The sequence below is a fragment of the Nesoenas mayeri genome, assembly GCF_963082525.1.
Source record: "Nesoenas mayeri genome assembly, chromosome: 6".
Classification (NCBI taxonomy): domain Eukaryota; kingdom Metazoa; phylum Chordata; class Aves; order Columbiformes; family Columbidae; genus Nesoenas; species Nesoenas mayeri.
The window spans coordinates 18,580,085-18,608,027 of record NC_137545.1 but is presented as its reverse complement, the minus strand read 5'-3'; the positions used below and the strand labels follow the sequence as shown (position 1 = coordinate 18,608,027).

Genomic DNA, 27,943 nt, shown 5'->3' with positions numbered 1-27,943 from the left:
TTTGACAATATAATTTCCTGTGACAACATAATTTCTTTGACAACAGCAAGAATTTATGACTACATTTTTTCACAAACCATATCAGATGAACAGTTTTCAAACTAATTTGAAGACCTCTTCAGAACAGAATTTTACAATGGGTAGGCATGTCATCAATCATGGTGTGAGCTGTGGCCTCTACTTTCTACACATGTTCGCCAGGAGGAAAAGGCACAGCTTGTCATAAAGGAGAGTTTGGAGAAAAGTCCTTTCAGTTCCATTTCATTTCCAAAGACCTTTATACAGCAGTTTAAGATTTTCAGGCACATACATTTCATTTCAGTAGAGAATCCTATATTTCTATACTAAAACTTCCTGTGGCAATTAGCAGCAACAGTGTGCTGCAAAACCTAATATGGCTCAGATGTATGTTGTGGAATCCCAATAAGGCAGTACTGGCTCATCAATCAGCCTCTGGAGTTGCCTTAAAAATTATTAGCTGCTTCTCTCACTATGTGATTAATCACTTGATGTAGTTATATTTCCTGGTATGTCTCTCCTTTTTCCATGAGTTGTTATTTCTCCATGGTTTAAGTACCACTTAACAAGAGCTGAGCAACATCCTTGTATGAGGTCTGGCATTTAATTAAGGACCTTACCAATATCACTTATTTTCACCAAATAATTAAATCAATCTCATTTCTAATTCATTGTTTATCTGAACTCTTTTTAAATATTGCCATCGCTTGTAAAGGAACATCCTTGGATTGGTGGAATTAATGTTATTAATGTCTTATTTAGCATTTTCAAGAAAAAAACAGTTTAGAAATCACACTTGCATTTGGAAATACACTACTACAAACTCGACCACTTCATACCCTTTTAATAAATTCTGCAGTTTGAAGTATTTAAATACAAGGCATTCTGTAGAAAATTCCCTGCCTTATAAAATGAGACTAGCTTTTTCTAGACTAAGATCTCTCCTTTCTCATAGGAAAGGTGGAATGTAAAGAAAGACAAGGCAGCAGAGTGCACTAAGTGCATGCTGAGTTGTATCTGACCTCTCAAACAGCATTTTTGTTGGTCAGCCATCTAAAGACCCCCAAGGACAGCAACTCCACAACTGCATTCTGCATAGTTGGAAAGATGAATGATGCAGCTTTTCCTACTGTATTCCTCATCCAGAAGATGGGAAACTTTTCTAAGACACTTAAATTTCAAGTTGGGCTTTAATACAAAAATTGCTACAAAAAGTACATGTCAAAAGACAAAAATATCAGTTATTAGACAACTTCAAATGCTGTGAAGTTAATTTTAGTGTAAATATTTTGATTTAGGACCCTAAATTAACCATCTGTTATTTCTGATGGAAAAAAACTGTCAACAGTAAAAGCATGGAGTGCTGGAATGTGGAACTCTCAAATAAGTGGGTGTTCTCCATAAAAAGCGTTTTTGAGAAATATGCCAAGGCATATACTTATGTTTAAGCTAAACCTTATAAGCACTTCAGTGTTGCTGCTCAGACAATGCCATACTTCTGGCACAGTATTGCAAGGCTCTCTCTCATAAAAGCATGCAAGAGTTTAACACTTTAATTAGAAGTGAGGAAAAGAAGTTTCATTATATGCCTTGATTATTCTTATTACCCTAACAGCCCAGAGCTTAATTGAACAATAAGCCAATTCAGAAAATAAAATGAAAATGTACATTTTCTTTCTCTTACTTTGATAACATCAATTCTTGTTGCTTGGGCCTCTTGCCCTTGATACTGTCCTACAGTTACCAGATACTAAATCATAGGCATCTTGTGATAAAATACTTACTAAAAAAAGAACAAAACAAAACATTACAGGGATTTTCTGGTTGCTCCACCTGTCCTGCAAACTACAGTCAGGAGACTGATCTTTCTCATTAAGAGAATGGCATAGTCCCATCCATCTACTAAATTCCATCTACTTAAAGTTAACTCTAAAATTCACATTACGTTTAGTACAAAGGATGTGGTTTACAAAATAATAATATTCCATGCCTAAACAAAGGGGGTGCATTTTAATAGCATAAAAATAATTACCTATTTGAAGAGAAAATGTTAGATAGTGCTGTTTTGAAACTTTACCTCATTCTCCAATAACAAACTGCTATTTAATTGTAAATATGCATCTTTACTTTAAAACCATTCTTCTAGTTCAACTAAAGGTCTTGGTATTTTATGTAACGAATTTTCTACAAGACATCAAATAGCTAATATCAAGAAGATTATATTTGTTTATATGAAACACAATGGTTTTAAGACTCTACTGTTTCGACACATGCCTGAAGAAACTATCTTATGCTGGTGGTTTGTACAACATCTTATTTAGATATTTTACATTACTGTTGATGTTTGACAGGGAGATACCAGACACTGCTGCAGCTTCGCCCTGGACAGCTTCAATAGATTGACTGGTGCTCTATGATGGAGTATTACCATTCAGTGCATCTGTATTCTGTGTTTCTTGCTGAGCATCGGTGAGATCTTTCTGGTTCGGATCAGAGTTAGAGCATTTTTCTGAGTTGGATTCATCACTCAGAGGAGTGTCGAAAGAGACTACTTGTAGGACGATGGATCTGGGAGGACAGGTTGTACCATCACTTCCCTGACTACTCTCATTTTGTATCCTTGTTGTCTCTTCCTGTAACTGTACATCTGTGGAATTTCTGCTTTGGTCTTTTTCCTGTTCACCAACATTTTTCACAAGTTCTTCTACAAAGAGGGAACAAAATATGTGAATTAGATCACAAGGATATTCCACAATTGTTTGATTGCAGAGTAGTGACTGATAGAGCTGCACATGGGAACAATGTGAACATCAACTTTCTGCATGAGGACATGTGCACCGTGTGTTTAATATTGGTCAGATTCTGCTCCTGATTACACTTTTGCAACTGAACCATAGTGGTCCACTTTCTGGTTTGATCTCCAATTTGTATCTGTTATTTTCGGTCCTAGTGCAGAGGAGCATCAGCAAACACACCGTAAGCTGAGGGATGGGAGCAGAAGGACCCCACGCCACAAGCACGTCCTGCAGCAGTGGTCTTTACTACCACATGACTAGGAGGAGCAGAGCTCATCAGTTCTGCAACAGAGAAAGGGAATAGAGGGGAGGACCTTGCTGGGGATAGGGAAGGCATCAGAACTGAAGGGAAGCCCTGAAGGAAGTTTGCCTATCAGCCTGGAAAAGTCCAAAATGTCAGCTAACACACAGCTTCAGCAGGAGCACGTTACAGAGCGTTACACACAATCCAGTACTGCTGCCATTATGGCTAGTGGCATACACAGGATGGGAAAGAAGAAATATGGGAGAAATTGTGCTTCGGGGGCAGCAGCTACAGGAGAAAATAATGTTTCTGTAAGGCTCTATTCCTTACTCTATCACAGAGACTTGGAGAACAGCAAAACCGAAATGGCTCAGTGTAAAAGGAGACAGAACAGAGCAGCACAGAGAGGTGGTACCAGGAGGAACAAGAAGATGAAGAAAACAGAGAATGGAAAACTTGCAATGGAGAGTGAAAACTCTGAGAAAAAATAACTGTACCATCTTCATGGAGGGCCTATTTCTCTTGTTATTAGGATCTCTGTTGTGTAAATTCAAATTTTAGAATCTGTAAACTAGTATAGAAGGTACAAAACACTATCAATTTAAAAAGTGAAATCATTGCACTTTAAACAACATCTCTACAGAACAGCTGTGCTCATTAAATTTCTAACTTGGCTGTGCACACTTATTAAGGAAGGAAACCAAGCACTGAGATAGTTATTGAGTTCAACTGGCAGCTCCTAGAAATGCTGGTTGTGAGTGACCAGTCCAAATCCAGACCAAAAGTGACTTCACATGACAACTGAAAGACAGCCCCATCTGTAATCACATTTCTACCACAGCCAGGATTTGGCATCTTCATCACCTCACTTTTCTGAATTCAGATAAAGTTTTCCCCAAAGCACAATTTGGTCTGTGAAATGGGACAGAAAGGCACAGCTCCAAACCAGAGCTGATATGCAGAAGCATGGAATAGTTTAACAATTTCTTTATTTTCTCAGTTCTTATACTTCCTGTCATACTTTTTAAAAGATCAAGAACTTTAAAATTTGAGTAATTTCTAAATTGTTAAGTCAGCTTTTCTACATACTTTAAAGACTTGCTTGTCTTGGACTCCAAATGTCCTGAAACACAGACAGGTAGTCTTTTTCGGTGGACTTCAATGTAGCTCTTACAAAGAAGTGGTTGGGCTAAAGATATTAAGAAACTCATTTATGTAACTTGAAGCAAATCTGATGTACGATCCAGGTATGTTAATTAAAACATTTAGTATAATCTACTTGTGTAAGACTTTTGTCCAGAGAATCTGATTTACATGTTATATTTGCCTCCATATTGCAGAACTACAAGCATTCTTCCTTTACTTTATTAAAAAGTCAAGGCAATTCCAAAATAAAATATTTCAGATGCTGTTCAGATGCATCAGCTATTTGAAGAAAGCCAATCTGAACTATAATCGCATGTAAAACTATAATTCTATCTTAGCTTCCACTACAAAAGGTGGCTTTTTTAACCTGAAAGCTAGTAAGAACAGACAGTATTTTTCTCACAGACTGGTATTTTAGGACAACTCAGACCAGAATTCAGAAATCTCTTGGTGTGACTGGGTGGCTGACCACTTTATTCTCACATTAGAAGTCTCGGAATATTCATATAGGCAAACCCCACTAGTAATTTTTTAGTTCTAAAACACAGCTAAACTAACTCAGGTCTATGCACATCTGATGGTTGTGGCTTTGAAATGGAGTATCTCTGCATCGAGTTACACCTGATCACATACTAGTTAAATGTCACATCTATTGTAGTTAAACTGGTGTGATACTATTTATTCCAGAAGTCAGTAGAAAAGAATATGTGAGAAAAATATTATCTTTTCTAAGTATGAAAAATGCTGTGGAATTTTAAAATCTGTGGAGTTAAAACTATTGCTAAACATTAGTCTTTTTATGCTGATAGTCATATCTATGATTACCATTGCATGGTGATAAAATTTCAAAGTCACTCTCAGTTAAATGAACTTGAAGAAAAGTATCATGTCCACTTGGGAAGAGTTTGTTCAGGGTAACTAGGAGGAGTGGCTGGCAGTTGTGACTAAGATTGAGAAGCCTCAAGTACAAAATCCTCTATTATGATTTCACAACATTCATTAAGACCCCCACTCTTTTCCTTCATATTGCGTCTCTGATCTGCTGAATATCCGAGTCTATGTTCTGACTCGCTTTGCTCCACTCAGCTTCAATCCCTATGAAATCCACTGCCCAAAAGATGAAAAATACTGGATTCTTATGGTGTAACAGCCACTTGTGGAATATGCTATATGTGCTGGAAAACAGAGGTTTTTGCTTTCCATAACAGCTAATAATTGTACTCTGTATTATATCTATGATTTCTGCTGTCCTGTCACTCCAATGAAACAGAAATACTTAGCAGCCTTTACAAGTAAATAGATGGATAAGATTAAACAACTTTCTTGGCCCTCTAGAAAACTCCCCTCTTTTGGGGGGGTGAGTTAGGCACTAAAGAGCTTCAGGATTGTCATACGCATTCAGATAAAGGCAGGCAACAGTGCGTTGTGCAGTGCAGTGAACTCAGGGTATGTGTTATTGTTGCTGCTGGGTTTGCTCTCTCTGTGTTAACTCAGAAAAAGTGCCTGAAGCCAGGTCTGTTTACATATTTTCAGCTGTTTATTGCTGTTTTCTTTACAAGAACCCAAGTGTTCTTCAGCAAAATTTGTGTAAGTTCATCTGTAAAACAAATGGCTTCTCCTAACTGGTCTGTTAGAGATGACTCAATCTCATCCCTCTCCTCTGCACTTCTGTTTCTGAACCCCAGCCTTAAATCACTGTCCTTCACAAGAACCACCAATGGCATTTGATTTGTAAACATGCTACAAATGGTGTCTTTCTTCCACTGTGTTTAGGGTGGGCTGTTGGCAAAATACTGCATTGTTTTGTTTGGAAAACCAGCAAGAGTTGTAAGGCAATAGCCAAATTTCAGAACAGTTGATAAATGTAGATAAATTCTGATACTTTGTAATTTTGCACCAGACAGAATGTGTTGACTAGTAAAGGTAACTTCTTTCCACTCTCCTTTTCACCAGACAGTACTCTTCTCTCCTTAAGTCACCTTTTTTTTTTTTTTTTGGGGGGGGGAGGCGCTTAATAAGTCTCTGAAAATTGAAGCAAGTTCTTTAAGTTCTATTTTTTTATTGTTTCCTGGGGTGAATGGGAAGGCTGAATTCCTGTCAGCCCAACAAATTATTAAACTGTCCATGAAACTCTGAAACTGTCAGGCGGATCAATGTCTATCACCACACTGCAGGATTCTGTGGTCTCCAAAGTGTCGCTGCTCTGCCACTGCAGAAGCTCTGGTGGGTCTGCATTACCAAAAACAATGCCGATTTCCACCAGCTCCACTACGTTACTCTCTGTGTATGCAGCACCACTTTCAGGACATGGTCTACCGAGTGGTGAGGAAGCTTTTATACATTTTGGTACTTTCTCTTCTGGATATGTCCACGGACCTGCTTTTTCTCGGACTTCTGTAATAAGAAACAAAGCATTCAACTACTATTATCTTCACAGTACAGGGCTTATAAGATACCTTTCTGTCTCCAACAACTGCACCACCTGAGCATGTACTGACTTCAGAAGAGTGGAGATAAAATATACAAGCCGTGTGTAAGTAGAACATCTCAAATCAGCTAAAGGCAATAACTGCCACAGCGCTAAACCCCAGTAAAGCAAATGTCTGCTGAATCACATCACTATTTCCATCAGGTGTGTTGAAAATAAGCTACAATACCTTACTCTTACAGAAAGACATAATGACATTGGAGTATTAAGAATTAGCAAACTACTGAATTTGAGAGGGAAGTTGTATATCTTCACTAAGAATTAAATTATTTGAGGAATCAGTAGTGAAGAATGCTGCTGGACGTTACAAACTCTATGGATATTACCACAAACTTTGATTTCTAGGCTTGTGTGCTTTCATTTCTACTGGAAAACGAAGTTCCCCAAAGCAGTGACAAAAGAACAAAACCAGGATGACATGGGAATGAACCGCACCTTTCTAAAACACATGTTCTCACATCAGTCATTTTAAAGAAAAGAGGAAGAGACCAGCAGTAAGTATCAAAACTTCACAGAAAACTAGCAGACTGATCCTGGTGCCTCTGGAGCTCCCAAGTAAGTTTAAAGACATGGCCAGGAGTTCCCAAACAACTGTGATTTTTCCCAACCAACCTACAGTTTTCAAAGCCAAGAATACAATGCAGTAACTCACAGAGGTATTTAGACACCTATTCCTTCCACTGTCACTTCCTCACACAAATTGCATCACAGATACAGGAGGAAATAAAACCACTGCAAACCATGTAATCCAGCGGCACTTGATGTCACAGCACTATGACATATAGAGAACATAGCACAGGCATAATTAGCTATCAAAACTTTCTACTAGAAGATTTGGTTTAAAATAATTTGTGGTGAGTTTAGGGTTTCCTAAGGTGGCTACCTCCGCCTTTTATTTCTCTTTTGCTGTTTAGCTGTCAGCCCAGGGGCTTGAATGCTGGGACTTTCAGGACAGGGGAAGGGAGGAACATGCTGCTCTGAGACTACTAGAGGGAAAAGGTGGTTTAAGCCATGTAGTTTGTCACATGCAGGGAAAGGCCAGCTCTCTGGTGTATACTCCAGGGGGATATATAACAGGTTCCATTAATAGGTTCAGTTATCATTCCTTAGTCTGTGATTTACCAGGTACTGCCAAAGAAAACATTTCTTGCTACTCTTAGCTCAATCCATTCATTGCACTTCCTCAGACCAGTGAAAAATTCTCCTTTTCCCACTGTTAACACCTTTCTGGATTAGATAAAAAACTGCTTATGACCTAAACATTTTAGTATTGAAATTAAAATCAGAGAATTTATTTTTCTCCAACAGATTAAAACAGTCCATTAAGGTAGATTTCATGTGTCAAACTGTCAGTTGGTTTCCATGACTGTCACACACGTCCTCCCACCACCCGTCCTTCTTAGTGGCTGCTAAATCACAGTAACTATCAGATCATCACAGATTTTCACATTTCAGTAGCTGTTACTCCCTTCTTATTAGTGAGCCTGCAGAGAAAATCTTTCAGACAAAATGGAGCAGAACCCTGTGGGTTTTGTGACTGGTAGTATGCTGGACTGAAAGTGCCTGAGGGGGGCCTGCAGGTACCATCCAGAGGTCTTTCAGAAAAGACATTGATTATTCGAAGTTGCTGCCCATGGTGACGGGGGAAGGAAAAAAACCCCAGCTGATCTCTGCTCCAAAGATGCAGTAGTTATCATTTTTCCATATTGTTACTGTCAAAATTAAGCAGTGGGACAGTGCCAGAGCCCCATTTAGCCTCTTTTTTTATCCCATTCTGATCCGTCCGGTCACCCTTTAGACCCACAGACCTTTGAGCCGTGCAGCACAGTGCGCTGCCTGAAGGTGTCCAGGACAAGGTTTGTCACTGATCACTTTCCACACAAATAATGCAACCTTCATTCAAGTCCTGTAACAGTTAATTCTTCAGAAGAGTTACAGAAGCATAAAATGGGAGCAACAAGTAACTGCTGTTGTATTATCCTAAAGATGAGCATGCATCAGTGGTGGGCCCATTGGATTGGCAGCTGGACACTGTATGCTGCAGTCCTTCATGTTATTATATGACCTGAGATGTCCTAAGCTGTCTGTGGCTCTTTTTGCTCAACTGTAAAGTTAAGATAATGATACTTATTTATCCCTGTAACTTTATTTACAATGGTATCTACTGAACAGATGGTAATCATGATTACTAGTCCATACCCTTTTACTCTGTTGGGTACCTGAGCGTGCCAACCACTGACCAACTTGACTAGTAAGCCTTTTGAACATTTGAACAAAATAAGCTTGAAGGGATAAGCATTGTGGGGATAAGGAATAAACATTGTATTTTTAAAATATTAAATCATTGTTACAATTTTTCTGTTCTAAGAACTGCATCATGAAGGATCTTACATAACATTTAAATCTTTCCCAACAGTCATGTGTTTCTTACAGTTTTTTCAGTAGACAATAACTTCCAGACCTTAAAATCCATTTAGCAAACATTTTCTCCAATGAAACAACCTCTCAGACTCATCTGAGCATCTTTACTGCCTGTTTGCTACAAGTACCACAACTGGAAAAAGCAGCAGCCGTTGCCACTATGTGTTGAAAATAGCACAGGATGGAATGGTCTCTTTATCACTGTGTTGAGTTGAACAAAGACGGATTATCTGGTGATTAGGGGTTTGGAATATTAATTAAACATCAAGGCTTTCAAATTAGAATCCCAGATGTTTGATCATTATGGTAATTCCCTGTTAACTGCATTCCCTGAAAGGCCTGAGAAACATTTCTCTAATTCTCCAGTGGTAAAAGGTTGAGGACCCTTAGGCTATTAAGCACTGAGCTGCTCTGCATCAATTATATAAGACACAGCCTTTTTAGCAAAATGGAGCCATTTAGTGAGCCTTCTGTTAAGGAAACTCTGAAACTGCTGCCTAGGTAGATAAATGCTTTCATTACTAACACAGGCCTTTCCAAAACAAAGCACATTGCTCCTTGAACAAACTGCTTGCTCTGAATCAAGTCTCAGCAGCAACTATCTCTCCAGAAAGGGGCAGCACCAGCACCCGGGCCTGCCACACCTCCAGAAAAGCTGCACTGTCATCAGCACCATCAGTTTGTCTTGGTCTCCTGCTCTGGCTTGTCTGGGCACAGGAGTCAGAGCATCTTCCAGCTTTCTCAGCCCTCACTCACCTCTGGCTCAACTGCCTGCCAACCAGGGCTACATGGGCAGCCTTATCCCGAAAAGGTGAGAAACAGGAACAAGCTCAAGTCACGCTCAGGAAATTATATATGTTGACACTAGTTTCCTTACTATATTGCCTGTGCATCTGTAGTATTACATTTATAGAGACAATTTCTCTTGATCCTGTGAACTAATCTGGGAACAATGTCTAGTGTCTGCAGAACCCACTGACAAGGACACAGATGGTTCTTTTAACAACAAGTACTGTTTGTCGTAGTCAGCTCAGGAAGTGTTTGGAGATCTACGCTAACAGCCAGCCTGGTTACTACCATGGCACAGTGCCCTCAAACACATGGCCTTCTCTGTGCACTCAGCTCTTTGTGGTTTGTCATAAATTATCCAGCTAGGAATAATGATAGCAATAACAAAGCTCCTTTCACCTGGCAGTGATTTACAACTGGTATTTCTTCCCTCGGTTTGTGCTCCTGCTAAGATACGAATAAAACACAACTTCATATGTATGTCCAGCGCAATCTAATGACTTTCACCAAGCAATAGAGCCAGAGAAGGTAACATGAGATCCAGGCAGGATGGAACAAATTATCTGATGTTCAAGGTCTCAGGTTATTCACTTACAAGCTTAGTCAAACTTGAGTGCAGTCTGAAAGGAATTTCAAGTGGAAAGGGGACTTATTTCAGTATTTTTCATTCTTTACTAGATGTTAATTTTGCACATAAATTTTGTTAATTTTTAATGATTTTCAGCCTTTGCAGGGTGCAGCTTCAGAGCACATATCCTGCTGATATGGGCCAATTGGGGAAGATTTCTTCTCCCATTATGTGACAAGGAACATAAGTGCTACCTCAGACAGTGCTCTATAGGGGGCCACATTCACCTAGTGAAAGCATCTTTTCCAGCAGTCCTTACTGCCCACATGCAAAAAGTTAATGGAAAACATCTTAATTTTCCCAAAACCTATACAATGCCCCTGCAGTTTTTATTAAAAGACCTTACTCTCTGTGTACTAACAAAATATAAATCTGTACTCAAAAGTACCTGCAGTATTCACAAGGTGCCTCTAGATTCCAACCAGGCACCCTGAAGTTCTCCATGCAATGTTCCAGTGAACTGGAGATGCTGCTGCAAGTAGGCAGTTTTCTAGAAATCTCTTCCTTGCTCTCACAGAGGTTTTGCAAAATAGTTTAACCCACAACCACACAAAGCAGATATCTTCATCAATTTCTGGCCTCAGCACCAGCTATTTCCACTTACCCGTCAGTTTTCTTAATTTATATTCTACTGTAATTCCATAACTCTGATCCAGAAATACATAGACATACTTCACTAGCCAAGTTGATGGAAGAAAAGAAGGGCATGGAAGAAAATAATATGGACCACTACAATCTCAACAAAGTCCATGGAGTCCTGAACATTAACAGCTCTGTTTTTCACAGTAGAAAGCATGTCCAGCATTTCCTGGGTCTTGCTGGGCCTCACATTAATATTGACTGACAATTCTTAAATCTCTTGCTGTGAGAAGCTTTGTGTTTTCAGTGGCTGTCAACAGCCCAGTACAACTGGGCTAAATCTATCGGTAATTTATAGAGCACTACAAAGCACTGGAAATGAAAAGGAAATGCACTGTACACCTCCAAAACAATATACCAAAAATTTGATGTACCAAAGTCAAACTGGTTAGTCAGATGTAACTGGAAATGGCAAACTTCCAGATAGCAAGTTCTCCATTCTTCCATATTGAGGGACTCTGCATGTAGGGTTACTTGATTTCTGCAGGCTGTAGCTAAGTGGTCTTGGGCACCCTGGTGATCTCCTATTACTACTGATATTTACAAATTAGCAGTTTTGTCCTTTTGACAAGCCATTATTAGTTGGACAATACCAAAAGAGGCAATCGATCCTATGAAGCTGCCCATGAAGAAGAGACAATGTTAGTTAAATCTATTCCTTTGTTGCCCCTTCTACCTAACTCTCAAGTCATTGTCACAGCAGATTGTAGAAGCTTGTTCTTAACATTCTCCTAATGAGAATATTCATTCGTGATTTAGCACTAAATGAGATTGTAGCACTGTTCAGTAGTGGTTTTCTGTCTCTTCTGACACCTTTTTGAGAAAAAAGATGCTTTGGATGATGGAATGAAAGACAAGGCTGGCACTGGGTTCCAGGCTATCATTCCCTGCCGTCAGTATCAGGTCATGTGCAGCAAGATCAGTTCCAGCAGCGAAACAGTATACTGAAATACTCCAGGTGTTTACTTGGAAACAGCACAGACTGTGGACAAAATATTCCCAAATGGCATTCACTTAAGCTGGATCAAGGTTATAAAATGTGCTCAACAATTTTCACAAGTCATTTCACTCAGATAACTGTAACCTCAGACGATTTTCAAGTATGACATATGAACTAAGATACTTGATGCAGGTTTGGCTTTATTAACTATCTATCAGCAAACAAAGAGTCACTTTTTGCCTTGTTTGGGTCTAATAAATGCTGCGATAGCCCAAAACTTTAGATCAGTGGAGTCATTTAAATAATTGCCTACAGAATAGTCTCAAGAAGGCTGCAATACTGAATTTTGTACCATACAGTGGGGAAAAAATAGCATTTGTAATAGCAAAGTACAACTTTTACATTTCTTAAGAAATGTGGGAGCACATACTACTTTGAATTGTTGATTTTGGCATTTAAAGCAGATGTCAGTATCAGTTATGATTAAATGTGCAAGAATGTACATTTCTAAATCAGACTTCTAGAGATAAACAGAGCAGCACAGGGCCTTATTGCACAGGCTGTAAAATTTGCTCTCATCCCCTGACCACCTACATCTCTTTATACCTCCAGGGAGAGCAAAACAGCACCATCTAAACCAACATTATGACATAAAAGATATGAATACAAGACAACTACATACTTTTATATGTTGAAGGAAATTAAAAAAATGAAAGTAGGGGAGATGTGAGGGAGTAACCAACAAAAATATTTCACCTTAGTATATCTTACCTTCTACTGCTAATTCTTTCCATCTTTCTTTGTTTGCTTGAATGATCTTCATCAAGTTGTCCTTAAAGCTTTTTAGGTCTACAGTTGCTAGAGAATTTTCTGTGTGAGTCCCTCCATCAGTTGTACTTTTAAAATTGGGTCGTCTTTGTGCTTCAGCATTGCTCACTGCTCCCAAACTATTTTGGCTGCAGAAGGGAAAAAAACCTAAATTGTGAACACAGTTGGGCAATTTTAATAATACACAGTTAATTTGAATCAAATTTCTTAGAATGTACATGCAATCACTAACTCAAAACAATATTTTTCACCAAACCGTGTCTAAGATATAAGACATTTCTTCAACTCATAAAGCTGTAATGTGGGACCAATTCTTACTGACCTTTTTTCCAAGGAATTCTTGAAAAAATGTGACAGCTGAAAATATATTACTTGTTAGTTAGTTCTTGAAAGAATGTTTATATAGCCATTTTGGAGCAGCCTCTTAGCTGTGTTTTTGAACTGTGAATGGTATCTTTGGGGCTCACAGGAAAGGTATCTGACTGTTATTTGTTGACCCATTTAAAAAAAGCAAAACATGAAAGTATATGACAGTTAAGTAGGTTTAGCTTCTGCTGAAAATTCTCTTGGAGGTACATGCCTTCAAGTGTAGTCAAAGAAGAATTTAATACAGAGGCTTTAAAAACCACTTAAGAGGTACTGCAGCTACCGGCCATTAAAGAGAAGGTAGAAGTCAAATTGATTATTTGTATTTGGATATGCAGATACATGTAGAGGTGGGTGAAAAAAATTATTAACTCTCTTTTTTTTCTTAGGATTAAAAATTCAGACCTATTTCTAGCCTTGTAGAAGTGATCACATCATAGCAGGTTTTGTTTACTCAATTATGCTGCATAGTTTATCTCATTGGTACCACAGACAGATGTTCATATGCATGCAAATGAATTTCCATTAATCAGAAAATAGAGTTGGAGTGAACTTATCAGTGAGAACTGCATGAGAAGAGTTAACTGCAGTCTCTGGGTGCTCCATACACTCTTGGCGTCCACCCAGTAGTGTCTGTGCAACTCTGCTGGTTCAGACAGTTCTGTATCATACTATGGGCTCTCCAGACTCTTCCTAAGTGTAGCTTTTGATCCTATACTAAGAAAAAATGCCTTTATCCTCTACCCCACATGAGGAAGCTTTGCTGGATCATAAACTTCTGTTCATCTAACACTCAGCTGTGAACATCAGACAAAAATGAAGCCTAGAGCTACTAATCATTTGAAGCTGCTAATCACTCGTTTGTGAAGGAGTAGGTAAACAAGTATGTTATCAATAATGCCTTAGTTTAGCACTGTTCCACAAAACACTAAGAACACTATCCTAAATACATACTTCTAATAATTTCTCCTTACTTCTATTAACCAAAATATAAGTAAAATCATTATCAGAAAGAATTATAGTCATCCTTTTGCTATTAAAATCTAACTAATTCACAGCAAATGAAAAACTGCCCTGCAGAATTATCATATTAGTAGCCTCAGTGAAAACTCAAATTACAATTTTAAAATTTTTTAAAATGTAGTAACAGAGGTAATATTTGTAAAAGCAGCATCTTATTATTGAACAATGCTTTCAGCATAGAGTCATTCAGATAACACTGTCTGTTATAGGACGTTTGTTTTATAGACAACTTCTATGAAGCAAAAACAACAGCTGGATGGGTAAACCCTCGCTGCATCTCATACTGTACTTGGATCTCTCAAGTAGAATATAAATGGAATCAATTTTGGCTCAAGTGCATATAGCAAATATTATTCAAACGGAAAGGTGAAGAAGGAAAGTGACCGACAGAATAATATAAAACAGGAAAAAAAACCCTGAAACTACCTTCACCACCTCCACTTCCAATTGTTTCTCAGAAAGAAATAACTTTTGGTACTGTCAATTAAAATTATACTGAAAATAGCTCAAGAGAAGTAGGTACCTCAATAATCTATTGGGAAGATTATGGTCAAAGGAAAAAAAATGTTATTAGATATGCTGTAGAAAATCAACTTTACATTTTACATGTGTGTATTCTAATCGTTATTGTGGTTTTGACTTTTTATGTGCACGATGGTTCACAGTCATTGGAGTAATAGCTTATTGCAAATACAACACAGTACCACATGGTGGCAATACCACACAGCTATTTCTGTTACTTTTCCAACCGTTAAAACAATTGTGATAATTCAAAGAATGACACCATTATGTTAGTTTATGTTAGTTCAATAACTAAACAGTGTATTCATACCTGGATGTCCCAAATGCAGGACTTTCAGATTTTAATGCTTCCTCTATAAGAGGCATAACAATTTTCTCCATTGAGTCCGTAAGAAGAGAAAATGTTGGTTCTACTATGAAATCAATGAAACCTAAAGAAGAAAAAGAGAGAAAAACAGGTTTTCCATTTCCACAGCTCTCAAATCAAAATACTATATATCAGGCTGATTTTCTGACTGTAGTCCTGATTCAATATACTCAATACCGCTAGTATAATCTTGAGGAAAAAAAAAGCACAACTGGAAACAAAAACACCTGAAGCTTTATAGATATAACTAGATATTAATGATTACAGCTTTTCATTGCTTTTTCTTGTAAATTTTATGTACTGCAGAACACACCTACCATTTGAAATGAATATTAATTATTGAATAGAAGGGAAGCCAAGGGGCTAGAAGTCATGCTGTGTCTTTTACCATTCAGATCTTCTTGCAAAGGAGTTAATATTTCAAAATGCTGTTTATTATTCTGTGGAGGTAAAGTGTTATTTCACGTTGTGTAGGAGTATTCTGTCAAATCAGTGAAGAGAACAAGTAATATCCTTAGGAGAGAGCATTCATCCCACAGTTCGGAGATGTCAGCTCTGAACAATGCCTTTTACATTTTAAAGTGCTCATCAAGGTATGGAATGACACAGTGAAAGAATGAAGCATTATTCCCTGCTGAGCACTTAACAGGAAAAAAAAATGCTAAAACATGAGCTAGCAATGGATTTCCATATGTCTTCATGCTCTAACCATGCAACACAGCACAGAGGTGAGCAACAGTGCTTCAGCCTAGGATCCAGTTTCCCTCCTGCAGTAGGTATGATGCTCAAGCACAGTGCCTTTCAAGTCCCAGTGAAATGGAATAAAGGACATTTCCAATGACAAGGTCAGACAGGAAGACATGCTTCAGTTCAAGGATAACACAGTCAGCTGTAGAATCTCTCCCTGAATATTGTGTTCACTCACATAATTTTATTTCCTTATTTCTGCTGATGGAAACAGGGATAGAGAGAGCTTAGACCCACATTTCTGAAAGTGGAAAGATAAAGTTTGGCTGCAGTTGACCAAAATGCAATTAGGATTGACAGGAAGAGAATGCAGTGGTCCTTGTCAACACAGGGAGGCTTGACCCTATGTAGTTTGACCCTGCCACACTGACAGTCTCTGCAGTGCGGAGATCTGATGTATGAATTAGCTTTGAGATACATCTACAAAACAATACAAGGCTTTCAGATTGTGGTAGAGACAGACGTGTGACTTGACCAAGAGTCAATCTGTCTGAGGACATGATCTACCAAATTCTAATGCATGTACAGTAAAAGTTGGGTTTATGTCCCATACTTAATCCCTCTCCTGTCCCTCCTTGGCACCACATATGCTGAAATTACTTCATGTTCTTTTGAGACCAGCATTTCTGCTGTAAGAGCATAGGAGTTGCATGAACAGATAGGTGCAAAGAAACGCCTTCTACACTATGGTATTTGGAACATCTAAAACTCAAAATGGGAATAAGAAATGCCCACATGATTTTACATGTTCCTACATATACAAGAAAAAGAAAAACAAAACTTGACATTACCTATTTGGGACTGAGCTACCAAAGTAGACTTGCGGTCACAGAGTGGGGAAAACTGAAGACCTAAAGCAGCCTCCTTGTCTCCCTGCAAACAACAACATTCAATATTATAAGCACATATTTAATAGAGAGACAGAAAGACAAAGGAATCTGAACATTCTTAGTATTTATTCAACTGATTAATTTGTTCACTTATATTCCTAAACAAAAACAAGCCACAGAAGGAAAACAAACAAAACCACCCACTTCATTATTTATCTTCAAATTTTAGGGAAAAATTAAAGTCAAAATTCTAACTTACATTTGACAATTTTTATATAAAGGAACTTATTGCAAGCAAGTTATCCTCAAGAGCAAGGCCAATGAGATTTAACATGTATGAAATCCTCCAGTATTCACAGTTGGGTTCTGCTGATCCCAGATGTAATGTGATTGGAGATATTTAGACATGTTTGCAATAGCATGGCAAATGCTAATTGTTTCCTTCTATCACATTTGTTTATCCAACATGTAGGAGTCCTTCAGTGGATTTACATAGGTCAAGGGCACGATCTGACCTGAACTGGTTCTCACTAGCAGGCATGTCTCTCTGCTACTGTAGCCATAAAAAAGCAGAAGCTCAATTTCATTACAAATTTGTACAACCTAATTCTGAAAATAGTTCAACACCTAATACATTAAAAGAGAGGTTTTTTGTCATAACAGTTTTGACAGACAGGGGGCCATTATCTCAGTTTTCAGCATGGTAGACCAACTGACTTGAAATAGCTCAAAAAGAAAGTCTAGTGGCACAAAAAAACCTGAAGAGAGATCATTCAAAGAAGGCTATAATTTGTGTTGCTGGACAAACTTGGCCCCTAGATGCACTGACATTCTAGATATAGGAAAAGTTAGTCTGTCAAGTAAAATGACTCTATGTATTATATTATTCATGGATATCAGTGGGGAGCAGTACATGAACATACTATTTTCCCAAAGATCTCATCAGAGGCTGATGGACAAAGGGGACAGTATTGACCTTCCTTAAACTTTTTATCATATATCATTGAACTAGAGTTGTGAAAAGTTTAGAACTGTAATACCAATAAAACCATTTCAGGCACAGGAATAGATATAGCTTGCAGATTGTGTTTCATGTAGAAGTGGAGAGTTTTATCACTGTGGCCTTTAAATTCTATGCCTAAGGGTTCGTAATTTGCATGCAGCATGTAAAAGAACACATGAACATGTCCTAATAGGAGCAGTGTTAGTGGTGCCTCCAGGTAAATGCTGAAGGCAGATTGTGATATAATATAAACTGGGGTAGTTCTAACAATTTCAGCCATTGTTGAACACAGGATTTCTAAAGAAATACTAATTTTGCAGTCTTCTATTATCTAGGTATTAAAAATGAGAAAATTCCACACTAGCAAAGAATTTGTTTGAATTATTTTAATGTTTTCAAGTAGGTCTTTTAACCAATTATGAATTATTTTGCAATTAATATAATATATAAGTAATACAATACATAATTAATACTTAAATGTCATATAAGACTGTAAATTGTAAGACACAGAATTTACAGTTAAATTTATCATTAATATTTCTAAAGATTTAAAATCAAGACAAATCTCAAAACAGTAAAAAAACCTCTTTGCCCAGGTGCTGAACTCACTGGACAATTTGGTTTTTTTGTGCTTTTGGACCTATTCAGACTGAGAGTAGAATGCTATAGGAGTTCTGATACTTGTTTGAGTGACTTGAACTATGTATTTCTTTATTTTTAAGGTTTTGAGATGAGTGAATGTATTTTTATTTTAAATAAGTAGCTCAGATTTTCCTTAGCATTATAACACACTTCCTGTAATTGTTGCTTTTAAACTTAAAGCATTGTTTGGCTTTTCCCCTGAAGTTAACACTAGCACGTATTTTAACCATTAGCTGCAGTTAACAAAGTTTTTTGTGTAGGTGAATGTTCATGTTGTGCTGGTACTTGCTTACTTTGAAAGATGCCTGTTAAAGCATTGGTTTTGGATCAGCAGTTTCAGGCTCTGCTGCTTTTTCATCTAAGGAAGTAGAAACAGTTGAATTACTATTTTTAAAGTAGAGGAGGAATTAGGGGGGTTTGTATGCATCTGAACTACTTCATGTTGGCTAACATAGATTTGGAAATCCCAGAGATTTCCACCACACACACACACTGATCAACAGACCAGAGGATGCACAACCAAAACAGTGCATCTAGGAAGCAAAAGACCTACTGTGTATGCCCTGTTCAGTACATTTATATATGTACAGTTTCTTCATCACACTTCAAATGTGTTGGAACTATGCCATACAGACTGATCTTAGTAGTATGCATAAAGAGAGATTTGGTTCCTTGCACACTCCTTTAAAGCCTGAGAGACTTTCACATGATTTACTGCTGAGTTGCAGAAATACATACATGGTGATTTGATCCTATTGTTAAATGCCTTCTCAAGTCTTTGAGCAGCTTATTTGGGATCCAGTTACTTCTTCTAATGAAAGGATAAAGGAATAACTAAAACATTAGCCGATCCTATGTACTTAATGACAAATGTGGGACTGTTCATTGCTAATTCTACATGCACTTGACTGGACACATTGCCTCACTGTCCCAAGGGTGCTGCCTAGTCTGTCCCTCTGTGTCTAAAATGTTTTCACAGTTGGTAATTTCTGACCTTTTCAAGCAATATATATCTGGAGTAATCTGCTCCTCCTTTTTCCTCTCAAGTACAAAATCCTAATAATTTCCATTTACAGAAGCAGATACAAATTCATGACTCTATTCAATATTTCCACAAAACTTAGTCCATTCATTATTTAGATTAAGGCAACAGTTCTCCAGTCTGTTTCCTTACTGTTAATTGATATAAAGAACTTCTAGGTACTGAGCAAGAACCTTCTAGAGCAGATGGGCCTAACAACCACATGCTTTAACATACTGACCTTTTTATACTCCAACTCTTTTCCAGTGTGACCCACCTGATTTGAAAATGTCATCATATAGCAAAATAATGAAAATCAAGATGAACAAGACATACACTGTTCTGTTATCTGGGTTAACCATTTTTAAAACCCATGTATAGCTGTAGAAACAGTGTAATACCTAAACTTGATTTTGGTTATCATTTGTACTTTAGTAACTGTTATGTTAAAAATGTGTATGGTCACAAATATTCATTGCAGGGAGACTATTCTCCCTTGGGAGAAATCGGATTTTACACCTGCTGAGGTGAGTAAAACAAATGGCAGAAGTGACACCAGCACCTACTGGGCTTTCTCTTTGAATTCGGTATCTTACAAAATGAAAAAAAACTTTCAGAAAGGTGCATCTTCATTTTTGGTTTAGGACACATGGCCATAGTGTTAACAGGATGATTCTGTCTAACCTCTGGCTTCAGGTCAAGCTGTTAAGAAAGCAAAATCTGCAGATCTATGTGGCATATACATGGCAAGCACTGGCAAAGAAAAGAAATACAAGGGCTTTCTGAAATGTGAAATGGAGACAACTGTTTGCTGCTTTTGATGAACATGAATTCTTCCTATTTTGAAGCCCCTCATACTATTCTGCTGGTGCTACTTTTTAGCTCGAAGCATATATAAATCTCTCTCTACAGAATGAAAACAGCTTGACAAGTTATATTATCATTGAAATTTAAAAATGCTATAACACTCAGAATCCTGGTATCAGCTGAAATAGATATAGAGCTATAACAATTTCATCTTATTCATGCACATAAAAGTTGAATTAATGTCAGTGGTATGGTTGAAGAATAAAGAATATATACTACTAACAATGCTTGTCAATCACAGCCAACAGCATCCTTGCTGGTAGACTTATGAAAGATTTAATTGTGTAACTATTGCTTATGGAACTAGATTTATTAAAAGATTTTAAAAATGGCACCTGTCGAAAAAATTCTTCCATCAGTGCCATGGTCCACCGGTAGTGCAGCTCCCAGGATTTTGCTGGATGGCTTATGTCTGCTGCATGTAGAATCAAAGACATGGCTTTGGCTTTGTCTACCCTGTCAATTCAAGGACATGCTCCAATTATCTCAAAACAAAGGCAACTATTTAAATTCTTTCTTGTACATGAACTCATTGAAAGACTATAGACGATGAACAGAATGGAAAATAACCTACCCCTCTGTCTGCTGTAGAGTATGTCGCATAGTTTTAATCTGTTGAAAATGACCCGACATATCTGTAGACAAGACCATCTCAATGACCAAGCTACGCAACTCCCTAAGAATAATTAAAAGCAAAATGACTCATTAGAATGCATTTATTCTATGTGTGGTACATTGTTTAAGTACTGCTTGTTAATTTATAACCTTTTAGACAACATCATGGGTTTTATTATGTTTTTAAAAGCATTTAAATAAGTTATTAACAACTGAAACATTGTATCCTAAAGGGATTCTGTGAAAGCAATGTACTTCAAAAAATGCACTCAGCAATAATTATTTCAGAGTCACACTGTTTGGTAATTCCTCTTTTCAAGTGTATAAACTAAAATTACATGCAGTTCTGTTCACCCATTATGAGCCTTTCCTTATTTTTCCACCAGTAGAACATTCAAAAAACCAGTCGGTCTCTGTGCTTACCACCCCCATATTAGTGCAGATCAGGCATAACACTAAACCTAGGAAGAAGGCTGTGGAAACACCCAGAAGAGCAAGAGATATTACATCTGAAACACTATCAACATTACACCAATACATTTACATTATCACAAACCGTCCTTCATGTCAAAAATTTCTGTTTCATGAATCAGAACAAGTTCAGGATTTATAGTTTATCTATCTCTTGGTATTATGGTCAGAGGTCTTGGCTTGTCCATCAGCTTTCTCTTAAGTGAATATGAAAAGAGTAAAATATAAATCATGTAAGACAGCATATTAATTCTCATTGTATATGAAAGTACATTAATTTTGTCAACAATAATTACTGATTTGGAAAATTCTATTTCCTCAATGTAGATGGAGTGTATATAGACAATGTAGCAGTCTCCTGAGTCTTCATTTACATGCTTTCAAATGGTCTAGGAGGATTTGTGTGCGAGAGTGTTGCTTTTATTTATATTGGGGACAATTCACCACATTAAATCTTTGATTACGTAGCATATATCTTCATGAGCACACTCTGAATCTTAAGGATGTCCAAGTATCAACTACAACAGTAGAATCCCACTTTATTCATTCTCACTGATCTTTCCTATTGTATTCATATCTTTGATTTACTTAATGCATTTTTTTAAAAGGACTATGTTTTTAAGAGGTAAATTGCAGTTTTCTTTAAGACTGCTAGAATAGTTTGTTATAAAAACTATCAAGACTGCTTTTGAGCCAAATTAATTGCATATTTAACCTGATACTCCTCATTGATTTTTGTGTATTTATCCCTGATTTGCTTTGATGTAACTGGATAAAGACTCAGTCTTCTTACTTCTACTCAAAAATACGCAGCCATAGCAACTTGTGTTTAGAAAATGCCTTACCTTATCTGACCTTATAATAAGATACTAATTAATTTGCATCCCAACTGTTCCTCCTCCACATTGCTTTGAAACTGTACCCTTCAAACACAGCCAAACACATTTAAAAAAAAAAAAAAAGGAAAAAAAAACAGCTAACACTACATGAATACTGAGGGCTTTGCATTGTTAAACCCTGTTGTTTGTAAGACTGAAATAATTATCACTTTCCCTTTCTATAGGAGATTTTCCTAGGAACTTTTCATGTCTGAACTTTTAAGAGTAATCAGAAATAAGCCCCCCTCTATTACACAAACACACAGAAAAGCAAAATTCTGCTTCCAGTAGATTCACACTGTGATGGCAGGAGACAAACCCTAATTCTAACCTCCTCACCTGAACAAGGATCAAACACTGTCCTCCTCATACACTTTTGAAGATTTCAGGCCACAAAAAAGCTGCTTAACAGCAAAGGAGAGGCTCTTCACCTATGGCCTGTGGTTGTTCCCTGCATGCATCCCCATCCATCCTCAAAAGAGAGATGAAAAATTCAGAACTGATGGGGAAACATTAAGTAAAGCTTTATGAAATCTATGAATGCTCAGTCTACTACCATTGTACAGAAGATTATTCTTGGACTTCAACCATTCTTAAAACATTTCCCAGGGAAAAAAAGACCCTCTCAACTTCCATATTGAAGGAGACGTCAGCTGGTCCCACAGATAACTCGGGGCAGGAATCTCTGTCCACTTCATTAAGCAGTCCACAGCTACGGGCATCAGGACAATATGGTCAGCCCTGCTCATGATATGACAGCCAAAATGTTCACAGGCACTGCCATCTTTAGTTCCATGACAGGAAGCAGTAACACTATACAGGCAGATTTTTGAGATCCACAATTGGAAGATTACTGTTTTTGAGTATGTAATCTCCACTTTTCTGAAGTAAACTGTCATTCCATGTGCTGTCATCCTTTCTCAACCCTCCTATATCGATATGTCCTATGGATAGGATACTGTAAAAAATAGTTGCAAGATGATGTGAAGAAATTACATTAATAGTGCTGTAATAAACGAGATAAGGAGTGACACATTAATTCCTCAGAAAAGTAGTCAACCACTAAACAGAAACCAGCTTTATCTGTATTTGTCCATGACAAAGACATTTATTCAGCAGGAAACTAATGAAAAAATGAAGGAACAGGCTAAGATGAGCAAAAGCAAGTTGGGAACTGAAGGCATAACATTCATCTTGCAAATTATAGCAATCCTGCTTTCCTCAGACAGAAGAATTCCAAAGGAAGTTGTGAAAGAAAATCTGCTCACTCTGCATTGTATATAATGCATATTGGTTTTTAGTCTTTTGTATATAATCAGGTAACATATCAACATTTGCCTTACAACTGGAATCATTTGAGACATTAATAACATCTGACCACCTATAGCAGTTGATGTAACACATGGGATACTAGAACATGAAAAGCCTGGTAAATCAAAGGAGAAAGGGGGACAAAAAGTGATCCCTCTTTAGTTTATTAGGGAAGCTAAGTGAGAGAAACAAGACAATATGGAAGACTGGAATATATTTTCAGAATCGAGAAACGGGTGAGAAAAGACTATGAATGTCACGTGTGTTATCCACAAAGGACATCCTCATCAGAATGTTGGCAGTATTTCCCTGCTCAGACCCAAACCCTATGTTTTAACCTTAACTGAAGCTGACAGTTTATTAGTGCATTTATCTTATTAATGTTAACATGTAGAAAAGAAAATGTAATACTATAAAGTCATTCTCAGTCATTTTGCTTCATCTTGCTGAAATAATTGGATGAACCACAGTTTAAATAGGCTGGGGTATTATTTTTTTTTTTTTAATTGAACTGCTACAACTCAAGAAAACAGATCTGACGTTAGTCAAGAAAATAATCAGTGCCAGGAAGTACATTAAAAAGTTGAACAAATTATCATTTCAATTTGCTGCCAATTTGATTCAGTGCAAATTTCAAAACTGTTAGTCTAACAGCATGAATTCCAGTACAGAACCAAGAAGTTCACTCTAGTAATAATTAGAAAATTGAAGAGTTTCTTTTAAGTGGCTAACAGATCTGTCATTGCACCAATGAACAACACTATCTGATGACAGAACAGGATTTTTTTTTATATTAGCAAAAATACCAGGAAACCATCATTTCCATGACTGATCCTCTCAGTTAAGTGTCAGACTTCGACAGGTTGTGCAGGTTCTCAGACTGGTACTTTGGAAGTTACTGCTTTGTTTGAAAGCACAGACTGTAATTGTCTAGCTAAGTGACAAAACATGGAACTGAGTGTCCTAATTTAGTTGCTTGTTAGTTCACATACCTCTTCTAAATTGTACTCAATGTCCTCAACAAGAAACCACAAATTCTACTTTCTCTGATTTCCAAATTCCACCAACTTCAAACTGGCTGCATATAATAGTGGATTGGATATATGCAACCACTGTACACAAAGTTCACAAAACTAAAATAAGATCCTCCAGGAAATCCAAATCAGGTTACAGTGAGAGGAAATGGAAAAGCAAGTGCAAACACACCTAGTCTGTGATTGAGCAGCTTCCAAAGGAACGTGGTAGTTTATCACGGGTTCCAAAACCATGGAGAAATGAAATGCAACAGAAGTTAGAGCAAAGGGTCTATAACATAAAAAAGAAAAGAACTGTGGGGAGATCAGACCAAGCAATCTGTGCACAGAAGAGTGTGATTCAGAAATGTGAAGAGACTCTATCACACTCCTCCCTTCATTCTGTTGCAGTCCACCAGAGCAATATATATAAACATCACACAGCTGGAAACCATGGGCTCCTCTTTCCATTGGGAAATATTTTCCTTCGCAGGAGTTTCCATCCTATCACAGTTTTCCCCAGTGACATAACAAAAGTGAACAACTGGGATTCACTGTACTGGCTGGCAGCCAGATTTCTGTCAGCTGGAACAGCTGCATGTTGCTGCAGGGATTCCCAAGCTATACTCATTTATGGTGGTCTCCACTGATGAAGGAGCCAGGACTAAGGAAGCACATAAGTGTCTTCAAACCGCCCTTGGTCCAGTCCTGAGCTGAAATTCAACTGAAGATCTGCCTCTTTCTACCTGGAAGCATTCTCTGGAAGGACACAACAAGAAACACCACCACTTCCAAAAAAACACACTCTAGGCAATAAGTTTGAAGATTTGGAAATCATTACTTCTCTGCAATGATGGTTTTAAAAGACAGAATACCAGGCTCTGATGGCTGTCTACTGGCACAATCACTTTCTCCACACTCAATAGCTAGGACAAGCAAAAAAAAGGCTCACAGAGACCTATCAGCCTCAAAACTATCAGGCCCAAAATAGTTCCAAGCAGAGCAAGGCTGACTCATGGTGGCAATGAAAATATAGCTGTATATGACAACTATTGCCGAAGTTTACAATTACTTCCAGAGATCTTTCTCCAGAACTAAATTTACAACAAAAATTCTGTGATAATTAAACCTAAGTCAGTATCCTCAGAGAATGAATCTTTTATGAGACTGCAAAAGCATATTTTTTCACTCTCACTTTGTATTAAATAAAAAAAATTAAAAATACTTTCATATTAAGTGTTTTAGAGTAGCTACAGAAAAATAATTAATTGAAAAACAAAAGGGTCAGCAGACTTACATTGAATAAACGCTCTATTTAGAGGTGTTCTGATCACGTGGCTAAGTCAAATAACACAAAACTACCATGTAAAACAGTTCTTATTCTGTAAATATGCACCATATCAAAATTTGATCTGACACCACATATTCCTTCATAAATTTATAGTTTTGTGAAAATATAAATGAAGCAGAGTAAAGCTTTATTATTCATGGTGGCATGACCCACAGTGGTAGACTTTCCTGGCATCAGAACCTCTTTAAAAGGATCTCTGAATAATAACTATGTTTACAGAAACACACAGAAGAGTTGTATTTTAAGTGTTATATGTATTGATCAAAGATATACAAAAATAACGTGTCCTTTTTAATAATGGAGGAAGTCTTATCCCTAACACCTGTTCATTTTGTTCTTGTGACATATGAATTATGATCCTGATTCTTGCAGCTGGTCAAATGTTCTTAATGAATTACACAAAAATTAAGAAGAAAAGACAAGAGATTTCTGTAGTGCTTCTGGGCCTTTATTATTTTTGGACTTTCCAGATAATTCATTTTTTAATGCTTTACCAAGATGTGACTGTGCTGTGCTATGTTACACAGCAGAAATCCCAGAGGCCGTGGTGCTCAAGCTGGCAGCAGCATGTGACTCTGCACCGAGGTTTTAACCCACTGACAGATAAAGGTAACCTGGCTGGACGGGGGAAGAACTGAGGTTTTCCTGACGAGCTCTCTCACCTGAAACACTGTTCACACAGTCCAACACCGTGCTTCATAAAGGCACAACCTCACTTGGACAATTCTATGGAGCCTCCCACACAGGACTTCTTTACACCACTGCAGCCTTCCCTAAGCTGTAAATATCCATTACTCCTTCCAGCACCAAAGTTTCTTCCTGTAACTTCAGCTCTTAAAATAGACTCCGCAGGGAAGGCTGGTTGTTTTTTATTATTTTTAAATATTGGAATTAAGTTTGAATGTCACAGTAGGTCTTACCTCCAGTCATCTTTGGTTAAATTTGCCAGGATGTTCATCTCTTCTTCTTGCATGAGTCTATAAGCAGCACTTACATGATGATTTTCAAGAACAGAACGATCATTGTACAATATTGCAACATCTGACCTAGTGTTAAAAAAAAATGGCAAAATTTTCAGTAGCATCCTGATGATGGCACAGGGGAAGGTAGGAATGTGTATTCTCTATGAGAACTATTGACTATCTATATCAAACTATGTTTATTCTTTCCTTTTGTATCAAAGTTTTGTATAAAGTTTCCATCCCAAATGCATAAAAAATTATCACTATACCATTGTATATACTGCTTGTACTGCTTGTGGGAAAGTAATATTTTTAAATGTGTAGTGTTTTATTTATATGCTATAACTGTGAAAAAAAATTGTGAGATCTTTGAGGTTCTTTACTGTAGGTAGGATCGTAGAGTGGGAGAAATGCTCTAGTTAGGCTTCTCAAGGGTATTCTTAGGTGATATAACCATTTAAAACGCAATGCATCCACCAACAGAGGGGGCTCCACACATAGCACGAGTTTTAGAAATTGCTACATCTGTTCTGAGAGAGACGTTTTGGCCTATGTCACTCATAATCAGAAGGAGTTGTAAATCATAAAGTATTTTAAAACTTCAATTTCATATGTTTTAAATGGATGCCGGCTTTTTTTCAGAAAAACAACCAAAACTCAAGCCTCACAATAAAGGAATGGAAGAGATGCTATGCTGAAATTTGATTGCATTTAAGTGTTTCCTAAAGCCAGACTGTTATGATAATGTTAGCTCTCTCGACAGTATCCTTTCCCTCTTAATTAATGACTAACTTACAATACTAAAATTACATACAGATTTTCACAACTTTTGCTGTAGTATGGCTTTCTCATATTTAGCTTTAAACTTCATTAATTCTTGGATAATTTGTTTCCCCAAGATGCAATCTGACTTGCTAAACAACCTTGGGTGTCCCCTCTCTGCTACACTTCTGTTCTGACAAAACTATTCCTCAGTATTTCAATTTTGTCAGCTGAAAAGTCTGTACCAGAAGAAAGG

At 37.4% G+C, this 27,943-nt stretch overlaps 1 protein-coding gene across 1 annotated transcript in view; it reads right to left on the bottom strand.

Annotated features, from left to right (window-relative positions):
* Positions 1-27,943, bottom strand: part of PDE1A (phosphodiesterase 1A) — a gene marked incomplete at both ends in the record, with an annotated part of 149,785 nt that overhangs the window by 5,246 nt on the left and 116,596 nt on the right. The window contains 7 exons of the mRNA XM_080346873.1: positions 2,447-2,722; positions 12,880-13,064; positions 15,158-15,278; positions 16,753-16,834; positions 20,660-20,780; positions 20,899-21,000; positions 26,884-27,009. Of these exons, the coding sequence (XP_080202999.1) occupies positions 2,447-2,722; positions 12,880-13,064; positions 15,158-15,278; positions 16,753-16,834; positions 20,660-20,780; positions 20,899-21,000; positions 26,884-27,009 (1,013 nt within the window). The remainder of the gene's footprint in view (positions 1-2,446; positions 2,723-12,879; positions 13,065-15,157; positions 15,279-16,752; positions 16,835-20,659; positions 20,781-20,898; positions 21,001-26,883; positions 27,010-27,943) is intronic.